Raw genomic sequence first — 16270 nt, 5'->3', positions numbered from 1 at the left:
GTCAGTTACAATACATAGCCTTGTGTAGAGGAATTTTTTTATATTGCCTGAAATGTTTGCCTGGGTATGTTCGTGCGGCAGGTGCAGGCTCTATGTTTGAGAGGCAGCCGTCACTTAGAAGTCCAAAGCTATGGAGGGGCCAGAAGTGGCTTTGATTGCAGACCCTCTAGGGGGTGAAAAGTGAAAGATGCTCATTGCATTTCTCAGTCATCCGCAAACTGGGAAATAATAATGGCTTTTCAAGTTTTTTTAGGGTTTGTCCCTCAAGGCATCCAGGCAAAGCTGTTCTAGTGCTGGTTTTGCCAACAGTGAACAGGAATCTATGACTTCCATTTTAAAAGGCAAAGAACCTGCTCATTCAGTGAGCGAATGTCTGAGTGCGTCAGAAGTAGGTAGGTTTCAAACAAGTAACATGGCTGTGTTTGCCCTATACTCTTACATCAGTCAAGCTGTTTGTCTCTTTTGACAACCTCCCCCCCTTCAAGTAGACTTTCCCCTCAAACCATCATTCCTTCCTGGCTAGGGATTGTAGGCAACCCAAGTTCTACTCAGAGTAGACACGTGGAAACTAATGAACCTAAGTTAGTTGGGGGTCATTGGGTTTCCTCTGAGTATTACTTTTGATACAACCATAAGCTAATTCAAGCAATCAGCTTAACTAATTCACAGCCCATTGCAATGCAAGTCTACTCAGAGTTGAGTCCCTCTGTGGTCAAGAGGCAAATGTGCAGAGCATCGCAGCCTCAGTATCCTCTACACCTAACAAGGAGCTCAGGGGGCAACACTTGCACTTAGAGATTAAGTGCTTCGTGTCCCACCACCTGAGATATAGTTGGTGAGCACAAGGGGCAACACCTCTTTGGTGGTGGCTTCCACACTATAGCACTCTGCCAATACCTTAGTTTAAAACGTGTCTGTTGGGTATGAATTTTAATTACCACTCCACTTTGAATAAATTGACATCTGTTTTGTGCCCTGTGTGGTCTTGTGTTAAATTTGTTTTATTTATTTATTATAAGATTCCTTACTTGCCCTTCCCCATAAGATCCCAGGGTTACAACGATATTAGGCGTTTTTAAACCAGGTTAAGTAATTTAAAAAAGAAGCCAATACAATTTGAATGTATTGCTTTTATATATAGAGAGAAGGGTTGCTGGGAAACAGCCCACTGCCACAGTCTCCCAGATAAATGCACCTGGTGCCACCAGCAGCCGCAATGAGCGCCACATGGGAGTTACCATATTGGTGCAGGATTAAAATGTGGGTCCCACAGTCACACTTGTTGGCCTGACGGATAGCTGTCAACTGTCCCTTATTTGGCGGGAAAGTCCCTTATCCCAGCACCGTGTCCCGCTGCTGTCCCTTATTGATGATGTCCCTTAAATTTCCCGGGTTTCAAAGGAAGCAGCTCCTCTCCCTCTCTGCCAGCCAGGGAGGAGGGAGGCTCCAACTGTGTTGCTTGGCTGTGTTGCTCACCCAATAAGGAGTCTAAGAACGACTGGGGGGGGTGGAGCTTGCATGCCTTGTTCCGATCAAATCAGCCACGTTGCCTGGGGACTCGCCTTTGCTCAGCGCTTCCCAGCGGAGAGGTGATGAAGGTTTTCCTTGCTGCATCCCATTTGCCGGGTTGCTGCGCTGTGGGAACCACCGCTTGAGGCTTCATTTGACTGCTGGCTGGGCTTTCTGCCTTTGGCTTGGAGGGACTCAGAAGTTGAACATACCTGTGCTTGGAAAATCCCTTATTTTGGCTGCTGATCCCTTATTTTCGAGGCTGCTGGTCCCTTATTTTCAAATCTGTAAGTTGACAGCTATGGCCTGACGGGAGTGACTGACTTCATCTGGGGCTTGTGAAGGCAAGTGGGTTCGCTCTAGAAAATAGCAGAGAGGAGGTAAAAGGAGCAAATGGGCTGGTTATTAGTTCTCTGTTACTTCTGCGTTCAAGTTTTTGAAATTCAATATTACTGTTTTTATCTTGCCCTCTTTGGACATCTTCATTTTGAATACAACTGTTTTACACACATCCTTCCCCCTTTCATTTCACTTGCCACTTCAGAGTGCAAGGCATTTGACCCCTTTACTTCTTCCTTAATAAGCATTAAAGGGAACATGTGTTCATGGATAGCTGTGGGTCCTGCCTAGATTTGCTGAACCAGGCTGTTAGGTCCAAGTGAACTTTGGCACTTAAAGGGTTCTTGAGAGTTCAGCCTGAGGTTGCTGGATAGGAAATAAGGTTAAGAGATAAGGGATGCTGCGGGTGTCTGCTCTGGGAATTCCCGCAGGTTCCACAGGGAGCAGTTTTGCACTGCTTGAGGCAAAACTCTTAGAAGAAGTGAGTGAAACTACAGGGCAATAAGTCAGGCACGGCTCAAGAATGAATAGAGTGAGCATAATAGCTATTGTAAGTCAACAGATTTGTCTGTGTGGACGAGTATATTGCTGTGCATGCAAAATAACTGCCACTCAGTAGCGACAGACGACAATTGTATTTACTGTTTGTACAGTTTAGATATTTTGATGGGCCCAGGCAGGAATAGATAATAGAACAAATAAAACACGGGTCTTCATGGATGCTGTGCTGTCCCACATACTGGACAGCACATGCTTTATATACGAAAGGCTCCAGGTTCCATCCTTGGCAACTCCAGGGAGGAGAGATCCCTGTCTGAATCTCACTGCCAGTCAGTGGAGACCAGCCTTTGCTAGCCTGGTGCCTTCCAGGAGTTTTGGCTGCAACTTCCATAAGCCCCACCTGTTATAATAAGTGCTATGGGGAAATGATGCTGAGCTAGGATATGGGGAAGTGGGGGAACCAAAGTCAGGGAACTCTCCTATCTTTCAGCCTAATGTACCTGATGGGATTGTTTTAATGTTAAAATTGGATATCTGCCCCTCCCCTTTGTGGAATATTTTCTGAATAAATATCCAGGTTGTCTCACCACCTCAGGCCAGACCTGGAACAACCCAGGAGCTGGACAGCGAGGACATCAGAAGTCCCTTTGCAGGGTGGTAAAATATGGGAATATATTTTCAGTTTGTTTTGTTTATTTGACAGAATGTATATCCCACTTTATCATAAAAACCTCTTAAGTGCTTTATGTAAAGTATGAAATATACTTTGAAATTATTACAAATATAGGATATACATTGAAATATATACAGAGTCAGAAATTAATAATCTATTGACCAATTTCTCCAAATAGAAATAAAATAAGCAGTGAAAAATATAAATATAAAGTAAAATGCATATTAAATTAGACATCAATGTTACAAATATGTGCAGTCTTGCCTATTTTTTTTTTAATGATTGATTCCCCCCGCACCCGGTAACTTCTGTATGTCTTTGCAATGATAATTGTGCCATATGACTGTGTGTCCATACATACTTTCTGCTTAGAGAACTCTGATGTTTCAAAATCCCAAAGCTGTTAAGTTTCATTTTCTTTCAGTGGGCTGCTTAAACAAGTTTGCAAGAAAGAGAGACAGAAAGAAACGTATATGAAATGAATTTATAGTTCTTTTCTGTGTACATCGTATTTTACCCATGTGCATATATCATTTTGATTTTGAAAGAAGCAGGAGAATTGGTAGGCATAGTTCTTATACTTTCATTTTTTGGGGTCATCTGTTCAGATGTTAGATAAACTGAAAGATCGCTGGCTGCACACTGGCTTATGGGAAAAGCTTGAACTGATTAAGACAGTCATCGTGGAACCTAAAGGAGGCAACAAAGCTGACTTTGATGAGCTGCTGCAAGTATACTACGATGCCATAAAATTTAAAGAAGGAAAAGGTAAGTGGCCCAAGTAAAAAATGTAGAAGCTTGAAAACTTGTCTGCTGAGGCTGGAGCAAGACTGTAGGGTGCACGACCAGCTGCTGCTAAAGCTGCCAGCCCTGTGTCAAGTTCCACCACATCAGAAACATCTCGTGCAACTTACCCTGTCTCCTGACCTCACAATGTTGTGGGTTTCTTTGTCCTTTCTCGATAACATTGCCTGCCTCCGCTGGGGGTAATTTCATAATGTAGTAAGGTCAAGGGACACAGGTAAGTTGTGCTGCACACTATATGGCAGGTGGCAGAAACTAGACCCATGTCTTCCGTTTTCAGCAGCAGCCTTGTGTTCTTTGCTATGTGTAGGTCTGCCTTTGTTGCTGTGTATAGGGAGAGAAGAGGAGCCAAAAGGTTGGGCCAGTGTTACCGCAGGAAATGACAAAAAGCCAGTTAGTAGGTTCAACAGCTATTTTTTCATGAAATGTACCAGGTCACAAAGGGATGCAGATGGCGCTGGGTTAAACCACAGAGCCTAGGACCTGCCAATCAGAAGGTTGGCTGTTTGAATCCCCGCAATGGGGTGAGCTCCCGTTGCTCGGTCCCTGCTCCTGCTAACCTAGCAGTTTGAAAGCACGACAAAGTGCAAGTAGATAAATAGGTACTGCTCCAGCGGGAAGGTATACGGCGTTTCTGTGCACTGCTCTGGTTCGCCAGAAGCGGCTTAGTCATGCTGGCCACATGACCCGGAAGCTGTGCGCCGGCTCCCTCGGCCAGTAAAGCGAGATGAGCGCCGCAACCCCGGAGTCGGCCACGACTGGACCTAATGGTCAGGGGTCCCTTTACCTTTACCAGGTCACAAAGAACTTTGTACAGGAGCATTGTTCATCGGGGATATATTGGAAATTTGAAAAGAAACTGCAATAATAATAATAATTTGTTGTTGTTTAGTCATTTAGTCGTGTCCGACTCTTCGTGACCCCATGGACCAGAGCACACCAGGCACTTCTGTCTTCCACTGCCTCCCGCAGTTTGGTCAGACTCATGTTTGTAGCTTCGAGAACACTGTCCAACCATCTCGTCCTCTGTCGTCCCCTTCTTCTTGTGCCCTCAATCTTTCCCAACATCAGAGTCTTTTCCAGGGAGTCTTCTTTTCTCATGAGGTGGCCAAATTATTGGAGCCTCAGCTTCACGATCTGTCCTTCCAGTGAGCACTAAGGGCTAATTTCCTTAAGAATGGATGTGTTTGATCTTCTTGCAGTCCATGGGACTCTCAAGAGTCTCCTCCAGCACCATAGTTCAAAAGCATCAATTCTTCGGCAATCAGCCTTCTTTATGGTCCAGCTCTCACTTCCATACATCACTACTGGGAAAACCATGGCTTTAACTATACGGACCTTTGTTGGCAAGGTGATGTCTCTGCTTTTTAAGATGCTGTCTAGGTTTGCCATCGCCTTTCTCCCAAGGAGCAGGCGTCTTTTAATTTCATGACTGCTGTCGCCATCTGCAGTAATCAGGGAGCCCAAGAAAGTAAAATCTCTCACTGCCTCCATTTCTTCCCCTTCTATTTGCCAGGAGGTGATGGGCCCAGTGGCCATGATCTTCGTTTTTTTGATGTTGAGCTTCAGACCATATTTTGCGCTCTCCTCTTTCACCCTCATTAAAAGGTTCTTTAATTCCTCCTCACTTTCTGCCATCAAGGTTGTGTCATCTGCATATCTGAGGTTGTTGATATTTCTTCCAGCGATCTTAATTCCGGCTTGGGATTCATCCAGCCCAGCCTTTCGCATGATGAATTCTGCATATAAGTTAAATAAGCAGGGAGACAATATACACCCTTGCCGTACTCCTTTGCCAATTTTGAACCAATCAGTTGTTCCATATCCAGTTCTAACTGTAGCTTCTTGTCCCACATAGAGATTTCTCAGGAGACAGATGAGGTGATCAGGCACTCCCATTTCTTTAAGAACTTGCCATAGTTTGCTGTGGTTGACACAGTCAAAGGCTTTTGCATAGTCAATGAAGCAGAAGTAGATGTCTTTCTGGAACTCTCTAGCTTTCTCCATAATCCAGCGCATGTTTACAATTTGGTCTCTGGTTCCTCTGCCTCTTCTAAATCCAGCTTGCACTTCTGGGAGTTCTCGGTCCACATACTGCTTAAGCCTGCCTTGTAGAATTTTAAGCATAACCTTGCTAGCGTGTGAAATGAGTGCAATTGTGCAGTAGTTGGAGCATTCTTTGGCACTGCCCTTCTTTGGGATTGGGATGTAGATTGATCTTCTCCAATCCTCTGGCCACTGCTGAGTTTTCCAAATTTGCTGGCATATTGAGTGTAGCACCTTAACAGCATCATCTTTTAAAATTTTAAATAGTTCAGCTGGAATATCATCACTTCCACTGGCCTTGTTATTAGCAGTGCTTTCTAAGGCCCATTTGACTTCACTCTCCAGGATGTCTGGCTCAAGGTCAGCAACCACACTAACTGGGGTATACGAGACATCCATTTCTTTCTGGTATAGTTCCTCTGTGTATTCTTGCCACCTCTTCTTGATGTCTTCTGCTTCTGTTAGGTCCTTTCCACTTTTGTCTTTTATTATGGTAATCTTTGTACGAAATGTTCCTTTCATATCTCCAATTTTCTTGAACAGATCTCTGGTTCTTCCCATTCTATTGTTTTCCTCTATTTCTTTGCATTGCTCGTTTAAGAAGGCCTTCTTGTCTCTCCTTGCTATTTTTTGGAAATCTGCATTCAATTTCCTGTATCTTTCACTATCTCCCTCGCATTTTGCTTGCCTTCTCTCCCCCGCTATTTGTAAGGCCTCGTTGGACAGCCACTTTGCTTTCTTGCATTTCCTTTTCATTGGGATGGTTTTAGTTGCTGCCTCCTGTATAATGTTACGCGCCTCCATCCATAGTTCTTCAGGCACTCTGTCCACCAAATCTAAATCCTTAAACCTGTTCCTCACTTCCACTGTGTATTCATAAGGGATTTGACTTAGATTGTATCTTACCGGCCCAGTGGATTTTCCTACTTTCTTCAGTTTAAGCTTGAATTTTGCTATAAGAAGCTGATGATCTGAGCCACAGTCAGCTCCAGGTCTTGTTTTTGCTGACTGTATAGAGCTTCTCCATCTTTGGCTGCAGAGAATATAATCAATCTGATTTCGATGCTGCCCATCTGGTGATGTCCATGTGTAGAGTCGGCTCTTGTGTTGTTGGAAAAGAGTGTTTGTGATGACCAGCTTGTTCTCTTGGCAGAACTCTATTAACCTTTGCCCTGCTTAGTTTTGAACTCCAAGGCCAAACTTGCCAGTTGTTCCTTTTACCTCTTGACTCCCTACTTTAGCATTCCAATCCCCTATAATGAGAAGAACATCCTTCTTTGGTGTCATTTCCATAAGGTGTTGTAAGTCTTCATAGAATTGGTTAATTTCAGTTTCTTCAGCACCAGTGGTTGGTGCATAAACTTGGATTACTGTGATGTTAAAAGGTCTGCCTTGGATTCGTATCGAGATCATTCTATCATTTTTGAGATTGCATCCCAGTACAGCTTTCGCCACTCTTTTGTTGACTATGATGGCCACTCCATTTCTTTTACGGGATTCTTGCCCACAGTAGTAGATATGATGGTCATCCGAACTGAATTCACCCATTCCCATCCATTTTAGTTCACTGATGCCCAGGATGTCAATATTTATTCTTGCCATCTCATTTTTGACCACATCCAACTTACCAAGGTTCATGGTTCTTACATTCCAGGTTCCTATGCAATATTTTTCTTTACAGCATTGGACTTTCCTTTCGCTTCCAGGCATATCCGCAACTGAGCGTCCTTTCGGCTTTGGCCCAGCCACTTCATCAGCTCTGAATCTACTTGTACTTGTCCTCCGCTCTTCCTCAGTAGCATGTTGGACGCCTTCCGACCTGAGGGGCTCATCTTCCAGCGTCATAACTTTTATATGCCTGTTGTCTTTGTCCATGGAGTTTTCTTGGCAGGGATACTGGAGTGGCTTGCCGGTTCCTGCTCCAGGTGGATCACGTTTGGTCAAAACTCTCCACTATGACCTGTCCATCTTGGGTGGCCCTGCACGGCATAGCTCATAGTTTCTCTGAGTTATTCAAGCCCCTTCGCCACGGCAAGGCAGTGATCTATGAAGGGGATAATAATAATAATAATAATAATAATAATAATAATAATAATAATAATAATAGAATATTATTTGTTGAAAAATCATTCATGTCATTGTGCACATTTCATGTAAGTGATGAAAAAATGCATAAATTGGCCAAGAAAAGTATTGGAAATACTCTGAGGTTGGTGGATTCTCACTAAATCCTTCCTTTGGGACAAACTCCAGAGGTTGTAGCGAGAGAGAGTTCTGCAGTAGCCCAAAGACATAACATGTATAGGGTGCTATTGGTCCTTGCCTGTGCACAAAGGTGATGATGCCCTGGGTCAGCTTGCTGAGCCAAACTCAGTGAACTGCGGTCGGCTGTCTGGCTTTTGTCATATGCTGGAGAACCGGTTTTTACCCTGGCCTTTGGCACCTCAGAGATATACGGTTGTAGGACCCATCCAATTATTTAAACTGATTTAAATACTGTATTTTTGCATTGCCTTAACCCACTACAACCTGGGGTCTTATGGTTATAAGTGGGTAAGAATTCTGACAAATAAATGGATAATGAGTGTCAGGGAACTGACATCGGAGCGAGAGGCGAAGGGGAGGCTCCCAGATGATGCTGGCGAAGGACCCAGCAGCAGGGGGAGAAACAGCTCAGTAGAGGGGGAAGCCAATCAGCGCAACACCGGGGATAAAGGGAGGCAGACGGGGGAAGTGGAGAGAGGGCTCCAGGACTCTTCACTGGACATCAGTGAGGAGAGCTCAGGTCCTCCGCTACCCACGCCTTCCCTGCGCAGAAGACTCCCGCGCAGTGAGAGGAGGAGGAGACTGGGTGTCAAACAACTTTTATGTTGGAAGAGGTTCAAGAAACGCCCACTGACGGATTCTGCCAGTGACTGAGGCAGCCACCATGAGCAGGGGCTGTGCAGTCAGAAAGTTTTAACAAGGCAAATTAACCGAGAAAGGCACCAGTTTACGCACGAGTAACTCATACCCATCACAATGAGGAAGGAGACTGATGGTGTCCACATTGCGGCACTTGCTTTCACTGGCAAGAGCCAACTTCTTCAAGTGTACAGGGGAACAGCAGGAAGTGGTCTTTCCAAGTACAAGTCACTTAGCCTAAATGACACCTTTTCATATAATTTCAGTTTTTCACAATTCAAAATAAACATTTTGATATCCAGTGACTTCCCTACTTTTATTTCCATGGTTCATTTTATATATCCTCCATTCCTGCATATTTTACTATAACCATTCAAGTCAGTTTTCCATTTTTACATCATTCAAACATTAATTAGCCGCCCAGAGTGGCTGGGGAAACCCAGCCAGATGGGCAGGGTGTGTGTGTGTGTGTGTGTGTGTGTGTGTGTGTGTAAATAAATATTATTAATTACACTGTTGAATTTATCTTAATGCTGCCAGCATTTTCAGTTGTGTTCAATTATTTTCCATATATTCAATAAATGTTTTCCACTCTTCTTTAAATATATGTTCTTATTGCTTTCTTACTCCAAGTTCTGCATATTCTAATATCTTAAAATGTCAATCCTCTTTGTCTGGGACCTCGCTCATTTTCCATCGCTTAGCCAAAATTATGAATGATATGATCCATAACTTAAGTTCTTTATCATTCTCATTTAAGATGGGGCACTTCTTATTGCTGTCTGCAGAGGCAAAGTCAGTGAAGGGTTGGATTTCTCTGATGACAATGCCCGTGCCGTTGTAACCATAGGAATTCCGTTTCCAAACGTGAAGGACCTTCAGGTAGGAAACTTGACACTGTCAAAATCACGTAAGTGGCATCATGTCCAGTCTCAGTATTTTATTACCCTCCCGTGTATAACTGCACACTTGGCCTCTTTCCAAAAGATTGTGTTTTTATGTACTCATTTGGTTTAGAATCTTGGTTGACCTTCATCTGAATGTGTCCTGCTGTTAGAGCTCTGCTGTCACCTGCTAGCTGTAGCAAAGTGCTTGTTGCTTGAAGGCCTGCAAAAAATAAATAAAGGCCTGGCTCAAGGGTGAGGGCACTTGTGGCATCCATATATTGTTGGACTCCTCTACCATCAGCCCCAGCCAGTGAGGCCAAAGGTCAAGGGTGTTGGGAATTGTAGCTCTAGACCATTCAGTACAGAGGCTTCCTATTTATTGCTTGCTTTTCGTGGTGATTGATGTTGCACACCCCTTTCTTTGCTATAATAAGTTCCACGCTCAGATTCAGGAGGCTTCTTGCTCAGCTTTCTGACAAGTACTAACAAAAGAAAACCTTTAGGAATGCCCTCCCATCAGATGTCAAAGAAATAAACAACTATATGACGTTTAGAAGACATCTGAAGGCAGCCCTGTTTAGGGAAGTTTGTAATGACTGGTGTTTTATTGTATTTTTAACCTTCTGTTGGAAGCCTCCCAGAGTGGCTGGGGAAACCCAGACAGATGGGCAGGGTAGAAATAAATTATTATTATTATTATTATTATTATTATTATTATTATTATTATATGCTTACCTAGCTGTTTGCTATTATTGGGTCTAGTGACATGCTTGCCTAGTTGCTAGTATTATTATTACTATTATTATTGCTGCTGCTGCTGTTGCAATTATTTCCCACTTTTCTCTAAGCTCAGGTACTTCCTGCTTTCCATTTTATGTTCACAACAACCTTGTGAGGTAGGTTAAGCGACAAGATAGTGGCTCACCCAGGCTCACTAAATAAGCTTAATGACTGAGTGGGGTCCTCTTCCAAGATTCTTAACCACTACACCACAGTGGCCTGAAGTCATAACCAGAAAGAGGAATTTCATTGCTACCATATTGGCCCTATCCAGACATGTATTTTAATCTGTAATTTTTCCTTAGAGAGTATACGTTTATATTGATTCTGTTCATTTTAGGGGTTTATCAGCTTGTTTTTAATGTTGCTCTTTAGTGATAATTGTAATGTATATTTTGTTAGTCATACCTCATGTTGCGTCCACTTCAGGTTGCGTGTTTCATCTTGCATTCTGCAGCAACCCGGGAATACTGAAATGGGTTACTTCCGGGATTCACCGCTCACACATGCTCAGAAGTGCTAAATCGCGTTTTGCGCATGCGCAGAAATGCCAAATCACACCGTGCGCCTGCGCAGACGTGGCGCTTTGAGTTGCGGGCTTATCACGTTACGGGCGGGCCTCTGGAATGGATCCCGTCCGTAACACGAGGTACCACTGTATTTGTAAACCCATTTAATCAAAGTTAAGTCATTTACAAATTTTGCTAAATAAATTAAATATCTTAAGTTAGGCAGCAAGAGCTATTACCAGGGTGGTTATAGATGCTAGAAATGTTGCCGTTTCTCCTAGATTGTGTAAAGTTAGGTATTGCTAAGCAAGGTTTGGCAAAAAAAAAAAGCCGCTTCATTTGGAAACATTGCTCAGTTTTGACCAAAGTTTGCACAAAACCTGAATTGTATTAAGAATGATAATATATAACTAAGTGGAAACAGAAGACAATGGAGGATCACTACCACACTCTCATTTGAGCTTGTGGAATGATTTATTGAACTGAGCCAATACAGACATTTGGGACATTAACATCTATTCTTGTAGGAGGTTGTGATGACCAATATGTTGTGTGTTCTTTGTTGCTTGTGTAGTTCTGTTTACCTAAAAATGAATAATTTTTTTTTAAAAAAAGGAATGGCAATATGTATATACAGTGAGAAATCTCAGGACACCTTGAGACATCTCCAGGAAGAAGTATTGCAATTTGGGTCAGGTTGACCCCTTTTGTGATCTGAGTGCTGGGAGGGACATGCAATGATAGCCTTACATCAGCAAGTCAATTTACAAAAGCCATTATGGTGGTTTGTCCCCAGAAGAAGAAGAAAACCATCAAGACCTCTTTTACCTTCATCCAGTAGGTGTTATTGAAGAGCACCACATTTATTCCCCACTCCCTCTAGCATTCTGTGCTGAGTTTTGCCCCTGGTCAGCTTGGCCCTTGACTGCAAAGGTGTTTTGAGCATTCATCTGCCAGCTGTCTTTGGGGCCATGTCAACATAGCAGTATAAGCCAGCAGCCTTTTCTTGTGTCTAGAGTGAAAGCAATGCTCTCTCTATTGAATTCCTGCCACTTGCAACTGAAGTAATGAAGTCTTGCCTGAGACTGGGGCTGAGGGTGAGCAACGGGGAAGATTAAGTACTTTTGAAGAAGAGGGACTTGACTTGACTGGGGAAACTCTCTGACATAAAGCGGCCAGAGGCCATCTACCGTTACTGCACATCTGCTGATGCACTTTGTAATAGAAAAACACACTGGCATACAGAAGAGCTGGTCTGTGGTCCTTTGTTTATGATGATGATGATGAAAGATTTCTTAGTTTACAAAAACGTGTGCATTGTCTCTTTTTTCAAGTTGTGTTTTCTACAGATCAGTTTCATTTGTTGTGAGACGTTAGTGTTGCATGCAATATTAGTTTGAGAAGAAAAGAGGGGGAGGGGGATGGTGGGGTGGTAATGCTTCTATTATTTTAAAATAAATTTAAAAAATTAAAAAATTGTTCAGTAGCACCTTAGAGACCAACTAAGTTTGTTCTGGGTATAAGCTTTCGTGTGGGGTTTTGTATGGGTTCTCTTACTATTTGCTTGTTGTATTTCCTGGGTGGTGAGAGAGGTTCAGGGTGGCCTAGGGTATGGTTGGTTGTCTTTGGTTGGCTGTAGTGAGATTTGTTTATGTATGTGAGTGTATAGGGTGGATTTTTGGATCAGGTTAGCCAGATTGATTTGTATGCTGTCAGCAGATTCTTGTTGTTGTCTTGTTGGGCTATGTATGTGATAAAGGGGAACTATACTGGGCTGAAGGCGTCTTCTACTTGTCCCCGTGTCAGTTTCAGTTTGTTGGTTAGTTTTTCTAGTAAGACTGTTTTCCATACTATTTGATACCATTGATCCATGATTACTCCTGATAGGTATCTCCAGTGTCTGGCTATGATTCTTCTGGCTGCTGAGAGTAGGTGGGTTATGAGCTCTTTATAATGTGAGTGGGCAATATTATCTTGGAAGATGTTCAATAGGGCTAGTTCTGGGGTGACTTCTAATACTTAGTTATTCTGCATATTTCTTGTATGACTGATGTTCCAGAAGAGTTGGATTTGGGGACATTCCCACCAAATGTGGAGGTATGTACCTGTGGAGGTAAAGCCTCTCCATCATTTTGGCGAGGCTCCTGGGCATATCAGCACTAGTTTCCGTGGTGTTAGGTACCACCTGTAAGTGAGTTTCAGGGTGAGAATTTCCCAGTATAAACCATAGAGCCCTCTCTTAAATAACTGTATTGGAAGCCCCTTTAGGTGCCTTTATCATTTTAACTTTGTGATTGGAAGGTAATTAGAACATACTCTTGAATCTCATATTTACACATCCCACCAATAACCCTATTAAGACTTGTGCAGAATCACAGGACTTGAATGTGTGACAGATATTATTATTCATTTTGATTATTTTTAAAATTGTCAGTTGTTTAATTTAAATGTTGTTTTAATGAATTGATTTCCGTAATGGGGACACCTTTTGCATTCTTCTCTTGGTTATATTTGAGGAGAATCAACCAATCTATGTCCCCCCTGCTCCAGATATAGGGAGATTTTTTGCTGCAGAGTTTGAGAGTTGCTATATCAGTCCTTACTGAAAGAGAAGCAGGGAGTTTGAAAAGCGGAGCCTTTGCACTTGCTTGTATATTATGGGAGTGAAAAATAATCGCTGTAATCTTCAGAAGCTGGCTGTTAAAGCAAAAATAAAGAGAGCGCTGTTAAAAGTCCAGCACAAAGCTCTGGTACTCTCAGTGGGGAGGGCTTTGGAGAAGCAGGAAAATGCATTTCTGAGCCAAAAAATGACTTCTTTGGCTGTGACCAGATTTCCTCTGCCCACCTCTGGGACTTCAATGTTGAGGTAGGAAAATGTGATTTTTGGAGCCAAGTGTGGCTTGGTGAGCCTGACTTGTAATTTACTACTCTTTCCTCGGGGACCTAAAAATAAGGAAAGTCTCCGTGAAATGTTGATAATGTGCAGCTCTGAAGTGCAGACCTCAGGCTAGTGTTCCCAAAGAGGATTTCTTCACTTCCACCTTTCCTAGATGACTCTTAAGAGACCATAATTCAGTAAGAGACACTTTCAGTAGGAACATTACGTATGAGGCACTGGGTGTAGAAATAAACAAGCAAGGTGGTTTTTTTTTTGTGTGTGTGTGTGTGTGTGTGTATAAACTTAGAGATTCTTGGCTTCCTTTCAATTGATAAAAATATAGCTATGATGTGGTTTACACATTCATACGTGTTTGTATCTATCTTGAAGTAAAGGCCACTGTGGTTCGACTGTTAACTTAGGAAGATATCTAACAGCATAATTTGTGAACCATGATGGAGTACATCAATTCAGTTACACATTTCAGTGCTTCAGGATTGTGTTAATGAGGCGAAATATTTTTCAAGTTCACGACCCTGGCTTCTTCACTGCCCTGATGAGGAATCAATTGAATCGAGGTGGCTAATGCTTCTCACTGACAGAGGACGACTTTCGATTACCCATCAGGAATACCTATGTACCCGTGCCTGCCCTATTGCAGCTAGCAGAGAGAAAAGACCTCTCTTGTCATAGCCCCATCTGCAGTAGAAATTATGCCCTCTGAAATTAAGTGCATATTGGCTGTTTGCTAAAACGCAATAAACTGACTGACTGGCATTACAGCCATGGAGTTGACTTGGTGACTTTGGGCCAGTCGCTGTCTCTCAGCCTAACCTACCTCACAGGGTTGTTATGGGGAATAAAATGAATTTAGAGCGGTGGATGGGAAACCCATGTGTGCTGCCTTAGGGTTTCTGGAGGAAAAGCAGGATATAGGTCTAGTAAAATAACATCTTTCATGACCTTATATAAATATTTGGCCCTTAAAAGTGCTGTGAAACGCTGCCCTCTCAAAATGGGAATTGCGCAGTAATGCCACTGTATCATTCTAAGTTACAGTGCAGAAATATTTTAAAGGAAATTGCCAGTTAAGGATGCTGGAGGCTACCTGTAGTTTTATACAGCCTTGTAAAGTGCCTTTGCCAGATGGAAGTAAAACCCGTAACACTGAAGTTCAGATTAAGGGCTTGGGGTTGGCAGACCACTACTGGAGTGACATTTAATCTCCATACCTTGGCACAAGTTTCAGAAAAGCTTTCGCATAAATATACCCTTCAGTGAAACCTTCTGACAAAGAGACAAACTTTTTCCTTTATACCTTCGGTAGTTTACTTTTCTGATCCAGGCGGGAGGGGGGGGGGGATATTCCAAAGTGATTTTCTTGTGTTTAGCTTGTCCTTAGCAAGTAGCGCTGACCTTTAAGTTTTTACTTTACTGTCAAAGTATGTCGAAGGCTTTAAAAGTGAAGCTATCACCTTGGGGAATTGTAAGGATGACTGACACTTACCACTTCACCTTAGACGCAGTGGCACTGAGCGTATGCAGCCGCGTTGTACCTCAAGGGAAGCTGTTTGATTTTTTCTTCACTTCTGCTTCACTGGAAATGGATTGGATTTTCTCTTCAGAGGAGAGTTTTCGTTGCATTAGATTTTAATCAAGTCACTTGCTCGCAGTCCCTCAAAGCCTGCACAACTGTGATGAGTAGATGGGGCCCGGGGTGAATGTGCTACATGATTTGTCAAAGCCGTAGAACTTCAAGATCTCAGAGAGGCCGTGTGCCGTAGTTTGACAACACTAGAAAGTGTTTCCCTGGTTGCAATGTTATATAAGCCTCCCCTCTTTTCTTTGTCACTGGGATTAAGGACGCAAAGGGGAAAGAGCCAAGTCCAAGCTGTATTGTGTATCACAAAGAGAAAGCACCAATGTGGGGTAGTGGCTGGAGCAATTGTCTAGTAAGGACAGGCAACATGGTGCCCTCCAAATGTTGCTGGACTAAAAACCCCATTATCCCTGGCTTCTGGCCATGCAGGCTGCGGCTGATGTAAGATGGAAACTAACAACATCTGAAGAGCACCACATTAGTTACCCATGCTCTAGAGTTTGGCATCCCCAAATTCAGCCCTCCAGATGTTTTGGGACTACAAGTCCCATCATCCCTGATCACTGGTCCTGTTAGCTAGGGATGATGGGAGTTGTAGTCCCAAAACATCTGGAGGGCTGAGTTTGGGGGTGCCTGCTCTAGAGAGACCTGGGTTCAAATTCCCAAATAGTCCAAGATCACCCAGTGAGTTTTATGACTGAGAATTTGAACCTGTAACTCTTTAGTTCATGGGTAGCCAACCTGGTGCTGTCCAGATGTTGGATTCCATCTCCCATCAACCCCAGCCACCATGGTTAATGATCAGGAATGATAGGAGCTGTATCTCAACAAAATCTGGAT

The 16270-nt window shown here is 43.0% G+C and overlaps 1 protein-coding gene across 17 annotated transcripts in view; it reads left to right on the top strand.

Annotated features, from left to right (window-relative positions):
- The window catches only part of BRIP1 (BRCA1 interacting DNA helicase 1), a 216385-nt gene that overhangs the window by 72900 nt on the left and 127215 nt on the right, over window positions 1-16270 (top strand). For all 17 annotated transcript variants that reach the window (XR_014002468.1, XR_014002469.1, XR_014002470.1 and 14 more), the window contains exons 15-16: window positions 3631-3790; window positions 9537-9658. Coding sequence is in view for 14 of the 17 variants with exons in the window: in XM_081171959.1 (XP_081028085.1) it covers window positions 3631-3790; window positions 9537-9658 (282 nt within the window). In the remaining 3 variants the exon portion in view is untranslated. The remainder of the gene's footprint in view (window positions 1-3630; window positions 3791-9536; window positions 9659-16270) is intronic.

This window comes from Podarcis bocagei, assembly GCF_964188305.1.
Source record: "Podarcis bocagei genome assembly, chromosome: 15".
Lineage (NCBI taxonomy): Eukaryota > Metazoa > Chordata > Lepidosauria > Squamata > Lacertidae > Podarcis > Podarcis bocagei.
Note: the sequence above shows the minus strand (reverse complement) of the source record. Positions and strands in the feature narration are given on the sequence as shown.